Source organism: Melanerpes formicivorus, unplaced genomic scaffold (genome assembly GCF_026170545.1).
Source record: "Melanerpes formicivorus ecotype bairdi unplaced genomic scaffold, bMelFor1.0.p_v2 SCAF_20, whole genome shotgun sequence".
Lineage (NCBI taxonomy): Eukaryota > Metazoa > Chordata > Aves > Piciformes > Picidae > Melanerpes > Melanerpes formicivorus.
Window position 1 is genome coordinate 5395394 of NW_027142372.1, and position 25352 is coordinate 5420745.

The following is a 25352-nucleotide window of genomic DNA, read 5'->3' on the forward strand; positions in this document are numbered from 1 at the left end:
CGGGTCCCAGGACTGATCCCTGAGGGACTCTGCTTGTCACTGTTACTTTATGGTATTGTCTAAAGAGGCAGAGAGTTGAAGCAATCTGGTACCTTCCAGTCCTGGGTGCAAGTACTGTGAGCTGGAATGAATGGGCACTCCCTAACTGCACCTGAAATTCCTGTTGCCTGGGAAACGTACCTACAACTCCTGCCTGAATCATAGCCCACTTAAAAGAGTGCCAAGATTACTTGGCACAAACAATGGCCACAAAGAAAAGGTATTGACCTCTGTCAATTATTTTGTAACCCTATAAATGCTGATCCTAAGTGAAGCCCCTTGGTGCTCTCCAGGATTGCAGCAGGCTGTGTCTTGGCCTCTCCCTGTTAGCTGGGATGCCTCTCAGGCCAGACTCTGTTTGTTGGTAAAGCCAAGGAAAGGAAAGACTGTCCTATAAACCCACAAAGTTAGATGAAAGGAAAGACCATCTGCTTGTGAAAGCCAACAAAGCCAACAAAGGGAGATGTGAGTAATTCAGTATAGCTCAACTTTGGAAAATCCTTGGATACCAAAATTTACTAGAATCTGTAGAAAATAGACCATCTTAATCATAGGTTAACTTCTATATCTGTATATATGTGTGTTTGATTTGCTTAGAGAACTTCATCACATCCTTACCTAAATCACCATATTGATTATAACTGATTACTGATTAAGCATTACTATATAATCTTACATCTTGTTATGGTGATCTTATGATTCACCAAAAAGTGTGAATGAATTTTAAATTGCTGTTGCCATGAAGTTATATAGGACCCACAATGCCATGTTACATCACTGCCACTAAACTGGGACATCATACATATTTCAGAGAATCTAATTTCTTTCTTACAAACTAGGTTTAGTTCAACAGTTTTAGGAGAGAATGTCTTCAGTGTATCCCAAAGTTGCTTTATTTGGAGTTCCTGTGAGCTCAAAATTTTGCTATTATAGAAAATGTGTATACATGTGGATACAAAATGTGTATACAAAATGGTCCAAGCATACAAAACAGCTATCTATGTTTACTTGGAAAAGTAAGATTATTTTTTAATTAACTGCTGTAAGTGGCTGAGCTATTCTTTTACTTTCTTGATGTCAGAAAGTCCCTAAATAAACTGGTTGGGATGTGTAGCAGCCTAGGCAGCAAAGAATATAACTTAGATAAAAACAAACTCACCCTGCTGCAAGGTAAAGAGATTACTCAGTAGAGAACAGCAGCTGATCTTCCATCTTCATCAATACTCTTGTCTTTGACAGCCCTCCTGGATGTTTGTGACAAATGTAGGAAGTTTGTCATCTTCCTTTCTGTGATTCTGGGAAATTGTGGACAGCAAAAAGCCATCATTAATTCATCCAAAGTGCTAGTACTTATGGGGAAGGTTAAAAATAGTTGGACTGTGGTTTTTTTTTTTCAATGGAGTGTATGATTTTGCATGTGAAGAGTAGCCTTTTGCTTGTAAAGTCATACTGTAGTTGTACTTGGAGGAATTATTAGATGCCATTTGGTAACTTGTGTAATCACTAATCTGTAAATGGTGTACTATGTTAACTTCAGGTACTTCATTTACACAAGTCTCAAAATTTAAGTGTGTTTTGTTGGACACTATGTACTCAGTTCTCTTAAGGACTTAATGTTCTCTTTTTGATACAAAAATGTAGTTAACATAGTATACCAAACCTGGGTATTCAGTGAAAGGTAAAAGCCTAGCAACAGTGATCAACTAGCAATGCACTGATCTGATACAGGACTGTGAGACTGTCATCTTGCCCTTTTTTTAGCAAAAAGTTTGTGTTTGCAGGATCAGAGCCTTAACCAGAAAGATACTTTATATGCAACCAGACAGACTACTGAAACTGATAGGCATCCTTGCTCTCATATTTAAAAATACTGCTACTATTATAGAAACTTTTTCCCTTTTTGTCTGTAGAATACACCTTTTTTCCCCCTGAAGTTTCAATTACTGAATAGACTTACATGTTTAAATACACATCCAATGATTTGCCATATTTAATTTCCACCCAATATCAAAGGTGGAAAAATGCCCTAATACTGTTAAACATGTTGTTTCATTAATGTGTCCCTACTAGGCATAATACTTTAATAGATCATAATACATTTATTTGTTCAATAAGTCAACTCTATGGGTTGGCATGAGTTGCCACATGTATCACTCTTAATGAATACTTAATAGCTACAAATCACACAGGGAAAAATTTATATGCACAGAAGTTATACTCCTGTAAGTTGACATCCCCCTCCTATAGCTGGCATCCTTTGACAATAATTCATATTAAGTGTACTTGGGAAAGTTGGTACATATTACACTGCATCACTACAGTGATGTTATTTTTTGAGAAGCTGCCTTAAAAGTAATCAAAAAAATCCCAGAATAAGAGTAGACTTGGCCAACTCAACATAAGTTATGTACTCCCCCAAAAGTGCTTTCTGGTCATCAAAAGGAATGAGGATATTGAGAACCATATGGATAAACAAACTAGCCAAGAAAATATTTCAGTAATTCAAATACTGAAATAAGACAGCCAATATGTATTTTTAAAGTATTTCACTGAAAATTAATAGTGGCTCTTCTCTGGAAAAACTTCTGAAATCGCTTCTATTGATAGGAGCGAGATCCTAATCCAACAAAACATATATAAGCACACTAGTAATTACATCAACTTCATCCAGTTTATGTGATGAAAGTCAGATATGTATTTAGGCTTGTGAGATGGGGGCCTAACCTTAGTTATGCACAGTCTTTGAGGAGGAGGAGACTGGAGAAAGGGTTTCTTGTTAGCAGTCCCTTAAGCTCGCCAGAATACTCCTGTGCAGAACGTTACCAGCGTGTTATGAGAAGGCCACTTTCGAGGGCTCTCTCATTGTTACAAATATAAATAGCCCTTGTAACAGACCCGAGCTGGGCCTCTGAGGCCTTGACGTGTGCCAAAAACTCGCTTTCAGTGCAGGAGTGCTGTCACTGCCCGAGAAGAGGTCGCCACCACGACCCACAAGGCGCATGAGACTGAGGGCCAGGCCTGCGGCCTCCTCACTACCTCAGAACGCGGCGACAGCGCGGCTCGCTCGCTGTCGGGGCCGCGGTGAAGCCGGGTGACACTGGCAGGGCTCGGCGCTGGCACAGGTAAGAGCTGGCACCTTCCCGGACCCGGTAAACGGGTGAAAGCAGGGGGAAGCCTGAAGGCCATGGGCAAAATCCCCACAGAGAGGAACGGAAGGCGAGTGGCCTTTGTTCCCCGGCGCCGCCGGCCCGCGCGAGGAGTAGGGCAGCCAGGCCCGCGCGCCGCTGCCGGCTGCGCGTGCGCGGAGGCACTGCCGCCTGCTCGCCTCGGGAGCGCGCCTAGCAGGCAGGAGGACTTCACCGCAGCTGGCGCGCCCCCGTGGCGGTGTCTCTTCGGCCGGCAGCTAGAGCGAGGGAGCGCGCGGTCGGTTCAGTTGGTCGGATCGGGCACCGAGCGTCTCGGCGACAGCGGCGCAGCTAGTCGCCCCGCAGCCCGCACGATCGGGGGAGCCAGGCCGCCTCAGCGGGGTCCCGCCCAGCTCAGCGCCCACAGGTGAGCGCGCCGCGGAGGGGAGGCCGAGCGGCCTCGGAGGGCCGAGAGCGTCTCGCCTGACGCCCCCACCCTCCTCTGCCCGGCCCCCGCGTGGGGCTGCTGCCCGCGGAAGAGGCCCCCTGCGCGGTCGCAGGGCCGGCGCGGCAGCTGCAGAGGAGAGTCGGTGCAAGGCCCCGGTGCGGCCTAATCGCAGCCCGGGCGTCCGGTTTCCTGTTGGTGGCCGGGTCCCGCACTGCCGCCCTCGACGGGGTGCTGAGGGAGTCCACCCCGAGGGAGCGAGGCGCGACGGGCCTTTCTCCTCCCAGGCCGGCCTGCGGGTGCCGCGGGGAGGAGGGAAGCAGCCCGCGACAGCAGGCGGCTCTGAGACCTGCTGGGCTATTGTGCGCCAGGCTGAGGCGGCGGCCCGGCCCGGCTGCTGCGGAGGGCCCAGCGCGCGGGGGCCTGGGCCACAGGGCTGTCCCTTTGTGGGCTCGGCCGTGCTGCGCCGTGTGCTTTGTGCTCGCGGGAGTGGAGCGGGGCCCGGCGCCGGCGGCAGACGCGGCGAAGGTCAGCTGGGCCGCGGCCACGGAGGGAGGCGGGGGCGGCCTAAGCTCCTGGCCCTCAGCGGCGCCCCTGTTTTCTTCCGTCCCGGCGGGCCCAGCCGCCGCGGGAAACAGGTTGCCTCTGAGTGTTCCACTGTGACATTTCCTGGGAAGGCTGCTGTCTCGCTCGTCTCTGATCTGGTGAGAAAGAGGAGAGGGGGAAGATTCTTGCTCATTCCGCGGCTTCCCCCACGAAATTATAAAGGCTGGGGACCTCAGTTTTCCTATCCAGGGTTTTGTGAGGGCAGGAAACAATAGCTTTTATAGTAAAAGGCAAAACATCCTAAGTGCTTCGGAGAAGAACCAAGTTTCTCTTCCGGTGGTTGAGTGGTGGTGCTTTTGTTATAAGCTCACGTTTCATTTGTAATTGTAAACATGCGATATTTCTCCAGTATTCTCTTTTCAGTCACTGTTTCAGCTAGTCTGGGTGAATACTACCTTTCCATTCTAATAGGCCGTTTACTCATACACTAGATAAATAAAGTGACTTGTTTCACGTGGCAGTTGAGTGGATCTTGGAAAGCTCATAGCTGGGTCGTGGACTGGGCCACGAAGGAGATGGGATGTTCTGCACGTTGGAAATAGTTTCAGTTGTCTTTTTATCCCTTTTCTAAACACTGAGGCTAGGAAGGTGCATCCCAGAGAGTGAGCGCTGAACCCTGAGTTACTCAAGCTGGTCTTCATGAAGATTGGAGGTATTGGAATACAGACAGAGTAATATAGAGGCTTTTAGGATAAAACTCTCATCTCTGGACTTGTCATCTATTGCAGAAAATAACTAAAGAATAAATCCATTAGTTCTACTTTTACCATTTGTTCTACACTGCAACATTGATGTAGAAGTAAGTGATAGAAATTATAATTGCATTAGGTGGAAACTGGTGTTTTCAAATAGCTTTATCACTTTTCATAGCATTGAAGAATTATACAGGAAAGCTCAAGGGTGAAATTCATTAGTGATATAGTCTTAGGAATCTACTGCGATCCAAGAATTCTGAAACTGAGGGGTGTTTTGATTCTGAAAATCCATGTCATGACAAAGTATCCTGTTCATGAATCCATCTTTTCTGTTGATAAGGTTTTAATGTTATAGTCTAATTAGATTGTGTTACAAAGATCACAGGATGTTAGGGGTTGGAAGGGACTTCTGGAGATCATCAACTTCTACCCCCCTGCCAGAGCAGGACCATAGAATCTAGCGTAGGTTGCACAGGAACGCACTCAGATGGGTCTTGAAAGTCTTCAGAGAAGGAGACTCTACTTAAGAGTTAGCACAGAAATTCAGTGACTCTAGTTAGGTAGGTGTGAACTAAAGAAGGTAAATATTTTAAATAATACATGTACTTTCCATACTTAAATCTGATTTGAGTATGGTTGCTGCTGCCTGCTTAGTGGGAATTGAAAAGGAGATACTGCTCAGATATTAAAGACGCTCCCCTGTAATGCAGAAGAGGGTGGAGCATGACCATGTTCACCTAAGCAACAACTGGTTTTGGTCAGAAAAGTGAAAGAAATAATTTTAGGAGCTCTAATTTTCACTTGAAACTTTCTGGAAGATTATACATGCAACTCCTATGAGAAATGTGGTGTTCATAATATAAAGTTAGAATTCCTTTACTTTGTTTTTCTGCTTGTAATAGTGTTTGTAGATTTGTAGCTGTTGGCTTTGGAAGCTGGACTGAGTTTAGTCACCTAGAGTATCAGTATGTGTTTTGCTTTAATGGTTGCCTCATTTTCAGAAGTGGGGATGAACCAGAGTAGTGAAGGTAAATCAGTGGTATCTGAAATTCTGGACACATATAAGGAACTTAGTACTACAGCTGCAATGCAAGTACCCAGTCTGTAGAAAGCCAAGGTAAAAATGGTGTTTCCACCTGTAGAAACTGTAATTCGCTGGTTGGTACTTCCAAGTGCTGCCTGCTGTAGAGAACAATAGCTGTGAAGTAAGGATGCTGGCAAGCTGTAGTTCGTCTTAATCATAACTGAGGTTAAACATCATGAATATTGTAGGTACTGGATAACAGTGGATTTTTTCTTTCTTGTTACATTATTTTTTGAAGGAAAAATCAGCATTAAGAAAAGTGAAAACTAGTTGTAATTAAGAAAGAATAGTAAGAAATACTTGATTTTACTCTAACAGAAATACACAACAGGTGGAGGTATCTTTATCTTAAAATGTTTTGTGTCATTGATTAGAAAATCCGTTGTAAGCAATTTGCTCTTTTTCAAAGTTTACATACCATTCATGTCTTAAATGCACCATAAAAATTGCCATCCTGGGCTGGCAGTGGAGAGAAGGTGTAAATGCTGTTGTCGATGTAAGATGTTACCGCAGCTTTTTCTTTTTCCTATTGGCGCTTAATTGTATGTAGCAAAAATCTGCCCGAGTCACCAACATAGGCTTGTTTTATGCTGTGCTGTGTAGTATTTAGCTGTTAATTACACTAGGCAAAGAATGAAGACAAAATGTAGCATTACCTCATCATTATAGTTTTGTGTTATGTCACGCTTCATACATGTATACGTTGTTCTAGTTCTAATCCAGATCACTTACTGTGTTTCCATATTGCCCAGGACAACTGTTAGAAATATATGCCTGTCTGAATTAATCTATAACGTGGTGATTCTTTGTGTTATCACAGGAATACTGGGAAATTGGGTTACTAATTCCACAGTATTTTAATCGGATAAAGTGCTAGATAATTACAGTTAACGCAATGGTGCACTTCTCATTTTGACTTGTTTCTCTTGTAGAAACTGAATATGGAAGCTGAGGTTAGCTGTGTTTTCGGTGGGGAAGTAAAATATGTGGATACTGAGGACTGTATGCGTCCTTTTGCATTTGGAAATGCATTTTAAAAACTCACTGTGAATATATTCCTACAGGGAAATTGATGTAGAAAGAGCAGTAAATTAATCTACAGGCAATTGTTGACCATTTTCTTTTTTGTTTGCCTTATCTAGAAACAGATTTTGTCTTCTCTTATAACACTTGATGATCTTGCTGAGACATGAAGAAAAACAACGAGAGTGTAGTAATAACTTCTGCTGCTTGAAGAATTAGCCATTGGCTTCTTTCAAGTGAAATGGCAATTGTTTGAGCTTTGCTTTGGGGTATAAAGTCTTGAGCTAATATTTTAAAGTTCTTTCCTACAGTTCTTTGCTGAAGGGAGCAAAAGTTCATTTAGTGTTTGATAGAAGACCACAGTGGCTCTTCAATGTTTGTTTTTTTTTTTTTTAATACTGTCAGGGAGGAACATTTAGAATGACACACTTTTAAAGTTACTTTCAAATACATGTTCAGATGAAATATGTCAAAGGAAAACTATACATGAAGGAAAATTGTATGCTAAATTTTACTAATCTGTAGATTGACAAGAAGTTGAAAGCTTTTAACTGGAGTAAGAGTATTTTAAACAATTCAGTGTGAAATTTTAAAACCATTTAGTATGAAATTAGAGGAGTGAAAGCTTGAAAATAAATTCCTTTACATGATGATTGCTAGAACTAGTGTCTAACTTAGAAGTGTAGGTGTATTAAAAGGGTTATTTGTTGTTTACTCTGTATTACAGATTTTTCATGAGTGAATGTTTTATATCTTCTATACTATGCAGGGGGATGACAACTGAAATACCATGTTTCTAAGTTCTGTTTTGTAAATCTTAGTACATATTGCTTTATGCTGAAATGTGATGTATGTACTAGATTGAAGTGGGTTTGAAAAGTTAGTTTTTCCTGTGTCATGTTCTTAAAAGTCAGTTACCATTATTTCTAAAGTGTGGTTAGTTGCTGTTAGCACATCAGTGTTAAGAAAGAAGAAATAATAGAAGTAGCACTGCACCAGCTGTAGCACATCCAGGGTACAGTTCTGTAGTAATCTAAGACAGTTTCTGTTAAGGCTGCCTGTGATAACTTGCAGTATTGTTCTCACCAATGTGAAATGGGCCAATCATAGTCCCAAGAGTTGAAAACTAATAGCCTGTGAGGAGTGGGTAACTATTACCTGGTTCACTTCCCACAGCAGCTTGCATGGTAACGTAAGAGCCAGTACTGCTGCAAGAGATATCGTCCTCTGTCATTGTACGTGTTCTTGGCATTAGTATAAGTGCGAGTTTACAGCTAAGAAAGAATGGTCTCACCCTCCATTGCTGGTTTGTTTTTGGTGTCTTTCTGGTGTGCTTGTGTAAGCACTCTTGTGGTTGTGCAAGACTGATCCTTCTGAATGTGTTACCTTAAAGCGAAACAAAACAAATGGGTAAAGGACAAGCAGCACAGCCATTCATTTTGGTGGCAGCTTGCTTTTATTTGTGTAGAAAGGGTGAAGTTGCACTCTGACATTGTGTGTATGTCTTGAGTTGTGGAGCCTGTATTAAGTGGATTGTTCTTTGTGCTGTTAGATGACCAATTTTCTTTGTTTGTTTGTAATGGTATCTCAGAGCTCCTAAGAAATCCTGCAACTGAGCAGTTCTTAAAAGTGCTCTTAAATATACAAGAGCCTGTGAAACATGTAACTTTGCTACTTTCTCTTTGAAAGATGACTATAGCTCTGTACATCAGCCTAGAAACAAGAACCTTAATCCCATTCTCAGATTTTACTATCTCTTGTAATTTGTTGACAAGACATAGAACTTGGAATATGCTGTAGTCTTATGACCAGATATTTTAAGCTTCATATATTACCTAATGTAGTTTTGGAAGTCATATTTGAAACATGTTTTTTTATATTCTTGTGTTTACACATACATAATCCCAATTCAAATTTTATAAGATAAACCTCTTTGTTTAAAGTTAGTTTTTTTAATTCCTGTAAATTTGTTCACTTTTGCCTATATGAGCCTCAAGTCTTGTTCCTTTCCATCTTATCTGCAGTTGTGCTCTTGTAAAAGCTGTAAAAATGCTCTGCTCAACTTATCTTTCATTTTGCGAATGCTTATTTTGAAATATATGTACATGTGTAATTATATATATATATATATAAAAAAAAAATTAGAATCACAAAATTACTTTCATTTGCAGGAATTCTTTCCCCTCATATGCATGAAGGTGCAGTGCAGTTGTGAGTTAATTTGTGTCAGTTTCTTCTCTACATGGCTGATATCTGTGTGATTATGCAAGTACATCAAGGATGACATTTGAAGACTGGTTGCGCAGGTGTGACTGGGGAATAATTTGGCAGGCAGATGTTGATGGTGCACTACAAAATTTTGTGCTAGGTCAAGTATAATCATTAGAAAGGAAATGTTATAAATACAAAGTATATCTTCCATAACAGAAGTAGTGACATTCTTTTAAAACAGCACCTGTAAAGCAGTAATTTAAAGAGCTTTCTATAAAATGTCAATGTTGAATTGATGTCTCAGAAGGCCTTCAGATTAGATGCAGTAGAATTAGTGAGAAGGGTGTTACCAGTGTCTCCCTTAATTTGCCTCATTGATGTACAAACTGTTGAAGTGAATGGAGGGCAGTTAAATCCTTATGTGAGTTGGAGCTGGAAGGTAAACAGTGATTTAAGCTTGACTATGTCCGACTGTGAAAACGAAAATGTTAAATAATTTAACATAGTGTCCTTTAGTATATAATGAAATTTAGTTATTACTAACCTGAAGTAAATTTGAATAGGGTTTACTGAGTTAATTTAGTATACTAACCAAATTAATTCATTCCCTTTTGCATTGGTGTTCAATTCTAGCAACTACTTAAGGTATTTCCAAATCTGTAAAAAAGCAGGGGAGTACTTGCCTGTGGTGACTCAGAAACTTGTGACAGAGCTAAACCCAGGTCTCCCATGCCACAGACTACTGCTCTAGTACCACTAATGCTTTACTACTGCAATTATTTTGTTCTTGTTTCATTTAAGGTTTCAAGGAATGTTCAATCATTTCATGTAACAGGGTGGTCTGTGCAGCAGCAGTTCAACCCATTTCTGTTTGCTGTGCCTCAGGCTGATAACGTTTCCTGGACAAGTGGTCTTATTTGTGAGATAAAGCCACATTCTGTATTTGATATTTTGATGAAAAGCAGTAGAGCTCTTATGTTGTACAGGAGTGTGGCCATGGTAGACTTGTCAATAGCCAAGTCTGAGAATTCATATAACGTTTTAATAACAATTTTAAAAAATGTTTTTAATAGTGGCAGTTGAATATCCAACAACCCTACAGAAACAGTTGATTCAGAACTGATGAGCAGGGAAAACTTAAGTCTCTTAAGTAAACTCTATTGGTCTTAATGGAGGCATATTTACTTTAAAGAATGGATGCTAGAAACAAGATGTGAAAGATGACAATGTAAAGGAATTAAGTACTGAGAAATTTGGAACCACCAGAAATGTGAAAGTGCCACTGTGCTTTGGCACTTGTTTTACTAAGGTCTTATATTTGTTACAGTGTAAATAACATCAGCACTCTTTCACTTTTTACCCATGGTGTATCAACAAAACCCAAAAACCTGTGTCCCATCTTAGATTTCTATAGCTTTTCATTTTGAGTTGGGTATTCATAGTAGGAAAAGTGTTCCAAAATGTAAAAACCACCCATTTAAAAAATATGGGATGGACCCACCCTATATACTTAAAATCTCTGCGGAGATCTTCTAGCAGCTTTCCGGTACTTAAGGGAGGCCTGCTGAAAAGCTGTGGGGGAGGGACTCTTTATCAGGGAATGCGGTGACAGGGGGAGTGGTAATAGTTTTAAAATGAAAGTGGTTAGGTTTAGATTAGATAGTAGGAAGAAGTTCTTTACCATGAGGGTGGTGAAACACTAGAAACAAACTACCCAGAGATGGGAGTGTTCAAGGTAAGGTTGGATGGGGCTTAGAGCAAACTGTTCCAGTGGAAGGTGTCCCTTCCCATGGTGGGGGTTTGGAAGTAGATCACAGAATCAACCAGGTTGGAAAAGACCTCAGAGATCATCAAGTCCAACCTATCACCCAATACCTAACACTTCATGTCTAAATAAACCATGGCTCCAAGTGCCACATCCAATCCTTTTTTGAACACCTCCAGTGATGGTGACTCCACCACCTCCCTGGGCAGCACATCCCAATGGCAAATTTTTCTTTCTGTGAAGAACTTTCTCCTCACCTCCAGCCTAAACTTCCCCTGGTGCAGCTTGAGACTGTGTCCTCTTGTTCTGTTGCTGGTTGCCTGAGAGAAGAGACCAACCCCCACCTGGCTACAACCTACTTCCAGGAAGCTGTGGAGAGCAGTAAGATCTCCCCTGAGCCTCCTCTTCTGCAGGCTAAACACCCTCAGCTCTCTCAGCCTCTCCTCACATGGCTGTGCTCCAGACCTCTCCCCAGCCTTGTTGCCCTTCTCTGGACAGGTTCAGGTATCTTAAGGTCCCTTCCAACCCCAATCATTCCATGAAAATGTTGTGACATTTTTTTTTCTTTGCATTGTATGTGTGATGAAATAAAGACATTATCTTCATCTGACATTCTTCTAAATGTTAGTGCTTTAGAAAATTAAATGTCTGCACATTGGCCACAACAACCCCATGCAGTGCTACAGGCTGGGGTCAGAGTGGCTGGAGAGCAGCCAGGCAGAGAGGGACCTGGGGGTACTGGTCGATGGTAGGCTGAACATGAGCCTGCAGTGTGCCCAGGCAGCCAAGAGGGCCAATGGCATCCTGGCCTGCATCAGGAACAGTGTGGCCAGCAGGAGCAGGGAGGTCATTCTGCCCCTGTACACTGCACTGGTTAGGCCACACCTCGAGTACTGTGTCCAGTTCTGGGCCCCTCAGTTTAGGAAGGATGTTGACTTGCTGGAACGAGTCCAGAGAAGAGCAACAAAGTTGGGGAGGGGCTTGGAACACAAGCCCTATGAGGAGAGGCTGAGGGAGCTGGGGTTGCTTAGCCTGGAGAAGGGGAGACTCAGGGGTGACCTTATCACTCTCTACAACTACCTGAAGGGAGGTTGTAGACAGGCGGATGATGGTCTCTTCTCCCAGGCAGCCAGTACCAGAACAAGAGGACACAGTCTCAGGCTGCGCCAGGGGAGGTTCAGGTTGGATGTTAGGAAGAAGTTCTATACAGAAAGAGTGATTGTGCTATGGAATGGGCTGCCCGGGGAGGTGGTGGAGTCGCCTTCACTGGAGGTGTTCAGAAGGAGACTTGATGGGGTGCTTGGTGCCATGGGTTAGCTGTTTGGGTGGGTTGGATTGGTTGATGGGTTGGACACGATGATCTTGAAGGTCTCTTCCAACCTGGTTTGGTTTATTCTAATGTTGTTTGTAATTATTATTTCTGTGCTTACACATATGGATATAAAAAAAAAAAAAAAGAAAAAAAGAAAACACACAAAAATCTCAAATCCAAAAAGCAAAAAATCCCCAAACCCTAAAAAACCCACAAAACTAACTTGTAAAATCTTCACCAAAATGATGAGACAGTCTGTGTAGCTTAGTAATAAAAGTTCTGAAAAAGGAGTAATTTCAGATGAGTTAAAAGTCTTCCAGTATCACTGCTCTGTGATGTATTTATGTGTTGATGTCATGTTTGACAGACCTTGGGGCACCAGGACTATACTCTGGAGTCGTCATCTCAGGGCTCCAAGCTCTCCCTTACCTGTTGGCTCTTCACAGGTCAGATTGCCATTCTTCACAGGGCTCCAGGACTGTATACAGGAATGCAGAACAAATTAAGGATTGCAGAATAAATCATTATTTAAGATGGAAATAAGTGTGAGCTCAAGCAGTGCACAAGATGGAGAGATCTTTATAAAAACATATGTAATCCTGTCTTGACTCCTACAGAGTGGCTTTCTATGGCCTGATCAATTTGTTTTATAGGCCAGGTCCTCCTTCATCAGGTCTAGTTATTTTGGTGGTCTGCTCCCTGATACTATTTAGTCTTGCAGGAAAAACTGAGCATAAAATAGATCTTGAGTTTGAATTGGAATAGTTATCACAGAAAGACATGAAGGCACATCAAAGTGCAGGTACCTCTTGTAGTTTAGGCTATTGAATTAAGGTAGGTATTTCCATGCCACACCCTCCTCCCTGTGTCTGCCACAGACACAGAAATGGTGATGCAATATTGCATAGCAGTTACAGTATGCAGGGAAGAAGTTTCTGCAAAATCAGACCGAGGAAAGAAACACAGTCCCTAAATGGTCACATTCGGTAGGATCTGCTGTTAACATTTACAGAGAGGGATTTTTTTAATCCTTTAGTTTTTGCTAATAGGGTGTGATTGTATACAGACCCCATCTATGATACCTTCTAGAACAGAATTAAGTGCTTCCTGCTTCAGATGCTTCTGAGTGGTAGTATATATTACAGCATGAAAACATGACTTGCATTTCTGTCTGGTAGCTGATCTTCCTGTATGCCTGTCTTGCTTTTTATTGCAAAATTCTATGTCTGGAACTTCTTAAGAGGTAACTGTCTACCTGTGTTTACAGAAATTACTGGGCTAAATTACTGCTGGAAGATGAACCTGATGCAACTCAGTTCAGTGTGTTCTGTGTACAGTGAAGTCAGATATTACTAAAAAATAAAAATGGATAAAGTTGTCTGTATTTTCATATGAAGTTTTTCTTTTTGTTAGATTCTGTGGGTTTTGACATCTTTATTTTGAAACCTGTATTGATTTATCTCAGTTTTACTGCACTCAAACTATGGCAGGCTGCAGAAAGGCATGTTTAGTTTGGTATCTGAGAAGGTTAATATGGGACAGCTGCTGTTCATACCACAGATTATCATGCTGTAGGTGCCATTTGTAGACATGCTGGAGGTTCAAGGTGTCCTATGCCAAGGAAGGCTCTGACCATTGACTGACTACAGATATTGGCACTGAGCATTCAGAGCTAGTGAACAGAGAAAAGAGGTAGCTTTTATCACAGACCACTTCAGGCACAGTGAGATTTGACAGTGTCAGCAAGGTAAGTTAATTGCTTGCTTTTAAAAAGGAGAAGTACAGTTAAGTCCACTTTGGAAGTAGTCTATGATCTTTTTAATGCAAGTGTTTGATTTTGATTTGCATGCAAAGAACGATTGGTTTTCTCTGTAATTACAGTGGATTATAAAATGCTAGTTTTTGCTGTTGTTGGTGATTCCAGCTTGAGAAGTTTGGTTTAGTGTAGCTTTAGATTTTGGGAAGGCCCTTTATACTTTCCCTAGTTTTGCTGTCCTATTTCCTCTCCTTTCAAGCTCAAGAGATAAAGCAAAATAGAATGTCTATCTCCTCTATAATTTGTTGATGATCTGAATTTACAAAGAAACCTATTTTCTTATTGAATGCTACAAATAACTGTAAGGCATGAAAGCTGGGATGCTCTCTGCTTATATAATACAGATTGGTCCAAACTCTGATTTTTGCTGGTGATCAGAACTGTATGATTTTCATTCTAGAATTAGATTTGCAGGTTTATGAGTAAGCTGTTTTTCTTTGACTTTTTTCCTCAGATTGTTTTACTTTGCAAGGCTGGAGTATCATAGCAGTATGTTCCAGTATTCCATGCTAATTTGGATCTTGATTCTTTAGAATATAGAAAATTCTGGTTGGCTAGAATATGGGTTATTCACTTCTTTAAATTGGTGATGGATTTTGTTTCATTTAAAAATGAATGCTACAGTCATGTTAGTAATTGCTTGCCAGTATGGGTTTTTTTTTATGTGGTTGTTGTCTGACTACTATAGGACTATTCCTTCTTAATTTCATGTCATAAAGTTCTTGGAATGAAAATCTTTGATAGCTAGGAAAAAAAAAACCAACAAAAAATGAAACAAAACAGCTCCTGGTCAGGAAAAGTAGTTAATAGTGATGAAATGGAAGACAGACAGCACTAGCCAGGGCTCAAGCTTTTGTATTGGATTGAAAACAGGTCACTATAATTTGATGGGCGTAATAATACTGTTTGTGTTTACACAGTGCTGTCTGTATCTGCCACACAGCATGTGTGGAGTTCTGAGAAGACCTGGAGTGCTCACTAGCAATGGTGATCATATTGTGTAAAAGAGAACATATTTGGTAGCATCAGAAACATTGAATGTTAAGGTCTGTCAGTTTGCTGCAGAGGTAGCCATAAAAAGGATGACTGATTCCATGATAATGTAAATCCATTGGGATTTCCTTTGCTGATGGTTGGAAAGAGGGGTTGGTAGGGCATGTCCTGAGGTGGTAAGAAAAAAATTACCTGCAATTTCAGACAGGCTGGGTCACTACAGGGTAGTGGCAATTTATAATTTCTTTGTGAAAACAAGATGAACTGAACAGATAATGTCTTGGAAATAATGGCAAGATTTGCCTCAATTTTATAACTTTGTCTTGTATTACAATACACTCTTACATTGTATTGCTCTGGCTTTTGCCTAGTATGCAGGAAAAGAAAAGCCCTGAGGTGTCTAAAATAACAAATAGAATGCAAACTAAAGAAAGCAGTGTCTGGAAGGGTTGAAAAAATGCATATATAGACACTAAATTGTGTTATTGCTTCTCAGTTATATAGTCAATTAATAATTTATATCATGAAGTGTCATCTAAAAGTTTTGAAGTAAGCCAGTTAGGTACAGAGACTGCAGATAAGCAGGGACATACATTTCTGCGTCAAACGTTGTCGAATTTGCAGAAGCAGGCATGCATTTGGTATTAACTATGCCAGGCCTTTGTGATCTATCATCTCCCAAGAGCTGTGAGAAATAAACTGATAGTTCAAAATGGAAAAACCTTGAGCTCTAAAATGTCTTTTACAATTTAAGTAGAAATTAAGAATATTACTATTCTATTACTAATTACTATTTAAATGACAAGAATTCACAAGCTATTCTCTGAGCCACTTGTGCATAATACATTGTTACATGTGTTTGCTGAAGTGTGGGTTTGGTGGTGGTGAGGCAATATATATTCATTAGAGCCTGCTAAAACCTTTCTCCCATCTGTTTTGCTGTATGTTGATGATTGAGTGCAAGACAGGACAGAGGAAAGGTAGATACCTTGGAAAATTAATTTCAGAAGTAGTAAATACATGTAGTTGAAAAGCTGGCTTTTCTGTAGTGCTATGGGTGTTGTCCTTCGCAATTCATGACTTCTCATAAATTGGGCAGCTATGGTACAGAAATAAGGTGTTCTAAAGGAGGTTTTAATATAAAACTAGTCTAACGCTACTTTAAAAATTGGAAGAAGATTGCCTACTTAAAGTACACTGGTGCTACTTTTTAACTGGGACAAAATGTGCTTTTTAATTACCTTCATTCTCCAGGTAACATTCACATGGCACTTCTGTATCTGTGACACTTCCCATTTTTTGGCCACGGTATTATGTACCTCATGTATTACGATGTGCAAACATCATCCCCAACCCAATCTGTCCTTGTGTCACTCCTCATACTATATAATGAGATCTTTCCGCCCTTCCAGCTATTAAAATGATTATACAGAAGTTTTTAGGGCTTTTTGTTGGTTTGGGGGGAGTTTGTTTGGATTTTTGTGTGTGTGCTTGTTTTTGGGTATGGGTGTTTGTGGGTTTTGGTTGTGGTTCCCCCCCGCCCCGGAAAGTAACATTCAGTTGCTCTCTCAAAAGTGATTTAAAATGTCAAACCCAAGTCTAATCTGTTTGATAGAAGATTTGGGAAAAGTGGATGGTGTTAACTTGGATTTGTCAAAGGTGCTCCGTATTTCAGTGAAATGTAGGAGATGTGACTTCAGGAATGATATCTGAAGCTAACACCTTTGAAAGATGAAATGCTGAAAGGGTTTCAATCTGTTTCTATCTGCTGTTGTTAATTCAGTGGCATCTGAGGTACATCAGCTTTTTGAACTTATCTTGAAACTGCTTACCTTATGTCTGCAACTCAGCTGAGCTGTTTGAAACAGTGAATTCATTGCATGTCTGCTTCTCACTATTCTATTACCCATATGGGGTTTCAAAGACATTCTACATTGTATCACAGCATAGCAAAGAGCATGTTCAACATTGGCTTACCTGTCTGGAGACTTCTGATTCGCCTTGGGGGACAGCTGTTTAGCTGCAGAAGAGAAAGCCTAGGGCATGTTTCAGACACTTCAGAGCATGTTTCAGTTTCTCAGAAGACATTTTTGTGCTGGTTTGCTTCAGCTTTCGTTTTATTGCAAAACTGCATTGACTTATAACTGATGGGGATGTGATGTGTTACGTGTTTTGGGGCGAAGCTGAAGCATACCTTGTATTGAATTAGTAGATTTTTGTTAATGGTGGTTGGGTGTTACTTGCACATTATAGTGCCTGATACAAGCTTCCAGAGTCTTCCTTGAACAGGACTTGAATTTCAAATTATAGGAGAGCATTTTTAAAGATAATTTTCTTCACCCAGATACTGTAGCCTGGCTTTTTATGCAACCAGAACAATTTACTGCAGCATGTTCTTATGTTTCCTCTATTGAAATTTGTACTTCCATGGTACTATGATCATTCTATAATGCCTAAGCTGTTCTGAGCCAGGCATATGCATTAGCAAGGACATTGACTTGATTTTCAATTCCTTTATCCTTAAATGGTTCTCATTTTTTTAGTCCATGTGGATATTCAGATATGGCACATAGTGCCGAATCTGTTGGTCTTTTCCTTGATATTATTACAGTTTTGCTTAACAGTAATCTTTATACAAATGGAGAAAATTCCTGTTGCACAGGTACTTTGGAGACCCACAGTGAAAAATGCCAATTTGAACAGTATGCTTGTAAAAGCAGGAGCAGGAAGTGAAACTCAAGGTTCATGTATTGGAAGAGTTCTGAGTAGAATCTATAGCTTTTGAAACGGGATACGTAAGGAAGATGACCAGGTCTGTCAGCCTGTGAGTATCCGAACAAAAAGGGGCTGTGACACGTGTGAAACACGTACTGCTGGTGTTCCACATGACGCTGGGCTGACACGTGAAGAGAGTTGCGTGCACAGGCAAGCTTCCCTCTGAGCCTGCGGGAAATGGTGGCGAGGTGGTGTTTGAAGGCCGGAAGGCGCTGTTCGGGGGCCGAGGCGTTGTCAGTCGGAGGGAGAGGATCAGTTCCCCGGGGCCGCGGCTGGGCCCTCCCGCCAGTGCGGATGGGCGCCTGGGGCCGCCCGCGCTGCGCCCAAGCGGGGCCGCTGCGCCCTCTCCCGCGCGGCCTCGGGCAGCGGCGGGGCGGGACCCGCTGCGAGCAGCCAATGGCTCGGGCCGCGTCGCGGGCCGCGGGGCAGCGCGACGGGGAAGTTGAGGAACCATTTTGGGGCGCCGGGCCGGAGCGCGGATGTGGCTGGTGGATGCGGAGCGGGAGCGGCCGTAAATGGGGGGTTTTGAGCCCGAAGCGGTGACAGCAACGTGCGGCGCAGGTCCCTCACGGGACCGCTGGGGCATTCACCGGGGGCAGCGCCCCCCAGCCGCCCCGCGCTCTCCGGGCTGCTCGCAGCCGGGAGGGGCCGCTGCCCCGAGCTCTTCTGCGCGGAAACGCGATGAGCTGCTTCACTCCCCATGACGGGGAGATCTGCCTCCAGCTTTCTGTATGCGTGGAAGGGAGTCTTGTGTGCGTGCTTGCCGGGAAGTGAAACCTGCAAGGGGAAAGGTAGTGAACTGCATTATGCCAAGTTCTCTAAGCTGCTTTTGTAGGAGCTGTGAATTGCGTCCCTCGGGAGATGTGCGTTTCACACTTGCCCAGAAGTTGTAGAGAATAGTTTCATCAACAGGTCGGTGCCTGCCGATGTCATTAAGGGCGGAGTTTTTCTTGATTTAGAACTGGGAAATCTTAAAATAAGCTTTTCCCTCTTCACCCTTTATTAAGGTTATGCTTTTTCAAATTTGTGTAGTCTTTGAATAGCTTGTAGGAACTAATGCCTCTGAAGATGACACATAGAGCACAGTACCATAGTTTGTCGCTGTTGCTTAGAGACTTACTCCCCGTGTGTGTAAACAAAGATAACATTATAGCAAACACTGCATGAAATGGAGCTTTCATACCTGATAATAGCTTTAAACTTTATTTCCAGTTCTTTAGTTGTTTTACAATGTATTGCACGGCATTACTTGACACTGTGTCCCACTGGTAGCTTTTTTGTGTGTGATTAACTTAGTTTTTAAGATAACTATAAAAAATTAACTTCTTTGACTTTTCTGTCATGATTCATATTTACCTTCATGCTTACAAGAGTGATGAAAACTTAGGCTTTGGGCAGGTTTAGGCTTGGTAAATTACAGTTGATAGCTTTATCCAGTTTCTTCCTTATGTGCTAATCTCCATGGTATGTTTCACAGATTCGTGTGTGTTTTCATTCTGTGCTAATTTGGATGGTACTCAGTTGTGAAAGGTGTGTGCAAAAGCTGGTGCATGCAGAATCAGCTAAAACAGGGCTGCACAGTTCTGGTCTCTAGTACTTCCATAGCTTAGGTGAGAAATACATCTGTGTATAAAGTGTTCTGCAGAGTTTGTAGGTTGCTTCATTTAGCTCTTGAATGGGCTCAGAGGGCTGTAATTAATGAAACCAGAGCTCACTCAGCTTGTCAGACTGCCTAGGGAACTAGTCTAACACAGTAGTTTCATCAGAGTTACCTATGGGTTACAGGGAATCCCTGGATCTGGATGGATAGGCTCAGGTAAGATGAAGTACACACAAACTTTCTTGAATTGTGTGTGTTTACAGTATTTGAAGAGAATTTTATATGATCCTCTGTGTGTTTTCTTAAGTTCTTTCCAAGCAATTGGTATGACCAGAATGTGCTCTACAGTGCACATTATCCTCTGTATATCATTTGCTCTAGGGCACAGAACTGTGGTGTGGCATCATAAGCATCCCACCTACAGGAGCTGAGGAAGAAAAGCAGCAGTGCTCAGTTGTCACTGGCCTGATCATTTGAACCACCTCATGACAAGCTGGTGTGGCATTACTTCCGAGAACATATATTTGATGTATCACATGTATATTAAAGTTTACATGTAATGTGGGATGCCTTACAGCATGGAAATGAGCTCAAAAGATACTGACATTCCTGTCATGGCTCTGCAGTATCAGTGAAGGCCCAGCATTGAAAACCACTGTCTGGGTTTGTTGTGTTGTTTTTCTGAAGATGGAACTGGGTATTTCTAGTCCAACAAGCCTGAGATATGAAGGAAGATACTTTGGAGGAGTGAGATGATGCTGTCGCTGGGCATGCAAGACTCAAAATCAGTGTCTGGATACTGAATGTTAGACACCCATGTTTTTCTGGCTTTGGACTGGGGAAAGGTGCTTCCCTCTATGGTGTTGAACTTGCCTGTCTACAATTGCTTTCTGAATATTAAGGGATAAATTATTTTCCATGTTGGAATGTATTAATTCCTTCATTTTGTGCCCTGAACAGTGCATGTCTTGGAAAAGCATGCACAGTATGCTGCTTTGAGACATCCAGTCCAAGTGTGAGTAAGTTTGTGGGTGAGATGATGCTAAATATGGGAAGCTTGCCTATTGCCTAATATTCCCATGTCAAATAGCAAGGAGATTAAAGATGAGGTTTATTTTGAGAGCTGTGTACTTACATGACGGATACAGAGCTGTTGTACTTGCAGAGAAGCACTTAAGGTGGTTGAGCATTTCACCGTGTAACAGAAGCCAGTTTTGGATGGCATTTTACTCAACTTTCCTTAACCTATGAAGGGACAGTCGATTACCACCCCCCACCCCCCCCCCAATGGAGTGTTTATTTTTTCTGGTAGTACAAATAATTCCTATGTCCCAAGAAGGAAGAGAGTTAGGGGTTGCAGGAAAAAGTGTAGCATCCGTAATATGTTATGAAATACAGTGCTTGTACAGCATGCGTGGAATGCTTGAGCAAGCTGCTTGGTTAGACAGCTGTTAACTTTTATCTGGGGACGTTGTAAACTCCATTGAATGTAAAACTGCAACAATGCATTTTCAAGCTCCTGGAAATGTTTGAGTGCTTGCATTAAAATTCTCAAATTCAATCTCTTGAATGTGGGGAATTTCTTATTTGGGAAATTCAAGAAAACAATTGAAATAATTGCTGCCTCCTTCCCCCCCGCCCCTCCCTGCTGTCTTCACAAGTGATTAGAAACACTAGGCCTTAGTGACAGTAATGACAAAGACAGGGTTACTTTGCTATCCTAGATGAAAAGCAATGTAGTAGTTAACTGCCTTAGCTGTATTTTCACTTGCTACTCTTTTTCAACTTTTAAAAGAAATTATTGGCTAAACATGATTACTGAGGCTATATCCAGAACTTGCTTTTGTTTTGTTTAAAATGGCTAGTTTCTTCTCTCACTAAATATACAGCAACTTGAAATTCAGCCTTAGAATTGTTCCTTAATGCTCTGAGTTGCTACACACAAGTGATCTGAGTGGAATTGATTAAAAAATCAACTCAGCAACAAACTTCTGTGAGGATTTTGGTTATGTTTTTAATATATCTTTGCTCACTCCTTGCAGCTTCCAATAGGTAAATTGTCTTCAGAATAACTAGCAGAACTTCTTTGCTTGTTAAATTGGCATGTCATACAAGTGTTGTATTGCACGCAGCACAGTTGATAGCTACATGTAAGGTCTTCAGAGTCTGCATTACATGGGTTTTTTCGTTTCCTTTTGAAGCTTCTTTGTAAAACAGAGGAAAATGTGTAGGTACTCATTCTTTTTTCCTCTCTTGTGTTACAGAAATGAGCCGTCAGACTGCTACAGCACTACCTACAGGTACTTCAAAGTGTACGCCATCACAGAGGGTGCCTGCGCTGACTGGCACTACAGCTTCCAATAATGACTTGGCTAGTCTCTTTGAGTGTCCTGTGTGTTTTGACTATGTGCTGCCACCAATTCTTCAGTGTCAGAGTGGCCATCTTGTTTGCAGCAACTGTCGCCCCAAACTTACGTGCTGTCCAACTTGCCGAGGCCCGCTGGGCTCCATTCGTAACCTGGCTATGGAGAAAGTTGCCAATTCTGTACTATTCCCATGTAAATATGCCTCTTCCGGATGTGAGATAACTTTGCCACACACAGAAAAAGCAGACCATGAGGAGCTATGTGAGTTCAGGCCTTATTCCTGTCCGTGTCCCGGTGCTTCATGTAAATGGCAAGGTTCTCTGGATGCTGTAATGCCACATCTGATGCATCAACATAAGTCAATTACAACACTTCAGGGCGAAGATATAGTGTTTCTTGCTACAGACATTAATCTTCCTGGTGCTGTTGACTGGGTTATGATGCAGTCTTGTTTTGGCTTTCATTTCATGTTAGTATTGGAGAAACAGGAAAAATATGATGGTCACCAGCAGTTCTTTGCAATTGTACAGCTGATAGGAACACGCAAGCAAGCTGAAAACTTTGCTTATCGACTCGAGTTAAACGGTCATAGGCGGCGATTGACTTGGGAAGCAACTCCTCGATCTATTCATGAGGGAATTGCAACAGCCATTATGAATAGTGACTGTCTAGTCTTTGACACCAGCATCGCACAGCTCTTTGCAGAAAATGGCAATTTAGGCATCAACGTAACTATATCCATGTGTTGAAATGGCAATCAAACCTCTTCAGGCCAGTGTTGAAACCCTTGCATTTAATTTAGCAGAAAGTAGGGTAACCATCTTTGACTGTCAGACAAATTATTTGGTAGACAGGGGGTAGACATATGAAGGTAAATAAAAGGAAAGGCTGTTAAATTACAGGAAGCAGTTGCATGTAGTAACACTAATATATTTAAAAAGTCAACAGTAAACCACTGAAAATATATATACACCCAAACTGGGCATCTTTTGTATTAAGAATTGATTCTACAGGAAACGTTGTAAAATAATTCTAAGAACTTGTTTGTAGATTGATTGTACTGTTGAAAAGGATACTGTTTCGTGTTTTTGTTTGTGTTTTTTTTCCCCCTTCCCCTCTTGACTGACAAGCCATGTTGAGCGGTCTGGTCTCTGGCCGCTGCTTCCCCTCCTCCCCCCCCATTCCCCCTTTGTAAGTCACTACATAGTATTGCTGCTGTTTGTGTATATTTTTTGTGTATTTGCTAATTTTTATTAACTTCTAGTTTTTCATTAAATAAATATGACTTTCTTTTCTGTAATTCAGGTTTCTCTTTTTTGTATCTTTTTAAAATTCATTACAGGTGTCATCTTTTGATATGCTATGGTAAATCTTCTCTTTCTGTATGTTTGGTAAAGTGTCTCTTTCCAGTAGTCAGTTCATTGGTGATACTGTTCTTAATTGAGCTATTTTGTGAATGTACTGAACTCAAAAGGAGCACTTCTGTTCAGAGATCTCTTGGGAAAGAAAGCTCCTTTAAAAACAGGTCTAGATGTTGTTGTGCTTTGAGTTATCTTGGAACAAAAACAAAGAACTACTAAGCATTTTCTGAGATTAAAAACGACTATTTAAGGTTTCAAATTTAGAGATGCTTAGAAACTTGATTGCATCCTTGTATTTGTTGGTTTTGCAGCTGTTGTCTTACACACTATTTGTAATTCTAAAACCAGACTTTTTTTTCTTTTTTTTAAGAAGGCAGTCAGAATGTTTTCACTCTTTTTTTTTTACCTGTCATTAAAAGAATACCTGGCAAATTAAACAAAACCCACAACTTTTGGCTTTTTGCTTTAGCTGAGAGTTTGACATGTTGCTGTTCTTGCTCAGTTTGTCTTTGTCTTTTGGTTGCTCCTGAAGTAACTGTCCCGAACACATTCTTGTGTATCATTTTAGTAACATGATACATGCTAGAATGCAAATAACCTCTTCAAGGTGTGACTCAGCAGCAGCTGGGGAAGGATACTGGGCTTTCTGCAGCCTGCATGTATGTGAAAACTTCAGCCATGAGTCTAACTGATGTTTGTGTTACAAACCAGACATAGAGACAGAGAAAAAGTAAGGTGAAAAGCTGTTTTGTCTCAAGCTATTGGAAAGAAATCTGTTAAACATAGTAGTGACATGTCTGGGGAGGTAGTCTGGCTATTAACTATGCTTGTAACACATTAAAATATGGTTTATCTACTGTGCACCATCTTAACTTTCTTGTCAGAAGTTGAGCTATTAAGACAAATTACTATTTTGATGCATGATGAGGTAAGTAGTTCTACAGGTAAGGAACAAAAGATCCAACGTGTTGGATTAAAATGCTACAGCAATAGCTGTCTTCATCTAAAAGTTCATTTAAAACTTGGTATTTAGGCTGTTGGAACTGTGCACAGATTTCAATTAAAAGATGTTGCAGTACCTTGTGACAGTAGATAAACACTTCAAAAATCCTGCAGCCCAGCATTTTTTCCTTATGAATACACAAGTAATTGTTCACAGTCTTCTAAAACTCAGTAATTATTCTCACCTAATGAAGCTTGTCTACATTTACCTCAGGTTTGTCTTCTGATCTTTGACAGAAACTTGGATAAAAGCTTAAAATATTTGTAGAGGACTGCACCGACTTGCCATGTCCCTTGTGAGTGGCTGAACTGCCTGCCTAGATTAGTTGATTTTTCAGCTGTCCAGTTTTAAAAAAATCTAGCTAAAAAACCTGTTGAACTCTTTGCTGTCTGAAACTCACAATTAGAACAGGCCTGCATAAGCACACAAGTTGTGTAAGACTATTCTCTGCTGCTGTGTGTACTTTGGTTCAGATTGTGTTGTCTCCAAAAGACCTGTGAATCTTCAAACCTCATTGCACTGGTTGCAGTGTTTTTATTGAGGCTAGAATGAGATGAAGATAAAGAATGTATTTTTGAAAGGGACTTAAAAAATTGCATTTGTAATGAGCTTTAGAAGCTCACTGGTATGGTTGAACGGGCACTATTCTTTTTCCTGTTGCCAAATGCTATAGCATAACTCATGTATGCTGACTTACTGTAATGTGAACTGGTATTAACTCCATTTGGTGTTTAAAAAACAAACATCTGTATAAAGTAGTTGACATTTAACCATTCAGATGGAACGATTAAGCAAATTACACTTAGCCCCAGATCTCCAGAATTATTAGAAGCTTAATTCAGTGGATCTCCTCTAAAAAGTTTGAGGGTCTGGTAAGTCAACTACACTCTGTTATATATGGGAAAAAAACCCAACCAAACCATAATGGCAATCTGTAGTTTACTACCTTATATAAAATAAATGGTGTATTGAAGCCTGCCACTGTCTTAATATCAGCTGTTTATTTTAGAAAATACTGGTTTACTTTGCTGTATTGGGAAACTTTCAATTTTGTCCTTAGTAGATTCAATGAAGTAGGTCTTGCACTTACCTGCCAGCACTACATTGATTTGTTTTCCTTGCCCTTTTTCTTT

The 25352-nt window shown here is 41.2% G+C and overlaps 1 protein-coding gene across 5 annotated transcripts; it reads left to right on the forward strand.

Moving 5' to 3' along the window:
* Positions 1 to 3138: 3138 nt before the first annotated feature.
* SIAH1 (siah E3 ubiquitin protein ligase 1) lies at positions 3139 to 25192 on the forward strand. Of its 5 annotated transcripts, none has more exons than XM_068150583.1 (2): positions 3139 to 3161; positions 21754 to 25192. In XM_068150583.1, the coding sequence occupies exon 2, from the start codon at positions 21756 to 21758 to the stop codon at positions 22602 to 22604; it is 849 nt and encodes a 282-aa protein (XP_068006684.1). In that variant the 5' UTR covers positions 3139 to 3161; positions 21754 to 21755; the 3' UTR covers positions 22605 to 25192. The 5 variants fall into 5 exon arrangements, with proteins under 5 accessions (XP_068006684.1, XP_068006679.1, XP_068006683.1 ...); XM_068150578.1 differs by lacking the exon at positions 3139 to 3161 and adding an exon at positions 3374 to 3591; XM_068150582.1 differs by lacking the exon at positions 3139 to 3161 and adding an exon at positions 4255 to 4313.
* Positions 25193 to 25352: the final 160 nt, after the last annotated feature.

Excerpts from the sequence above, each read along its gene's own strand:
- SIAH1 (XM_068150577.1), top strand. The coding sequence starts at position 18,590 with ATGACGGGGAGATCTGCCTCCAGCTTTCTGTATGCGTGGAAGGGAGTC. Across the intron at positions 18,681-21,753 it reads TGAAACCTGCAAGGGGAAAG|AAATGAGCCGTCAGACTGCT; the intron begins GTAGTGAACTGC and ends CTTGTGTTACAG.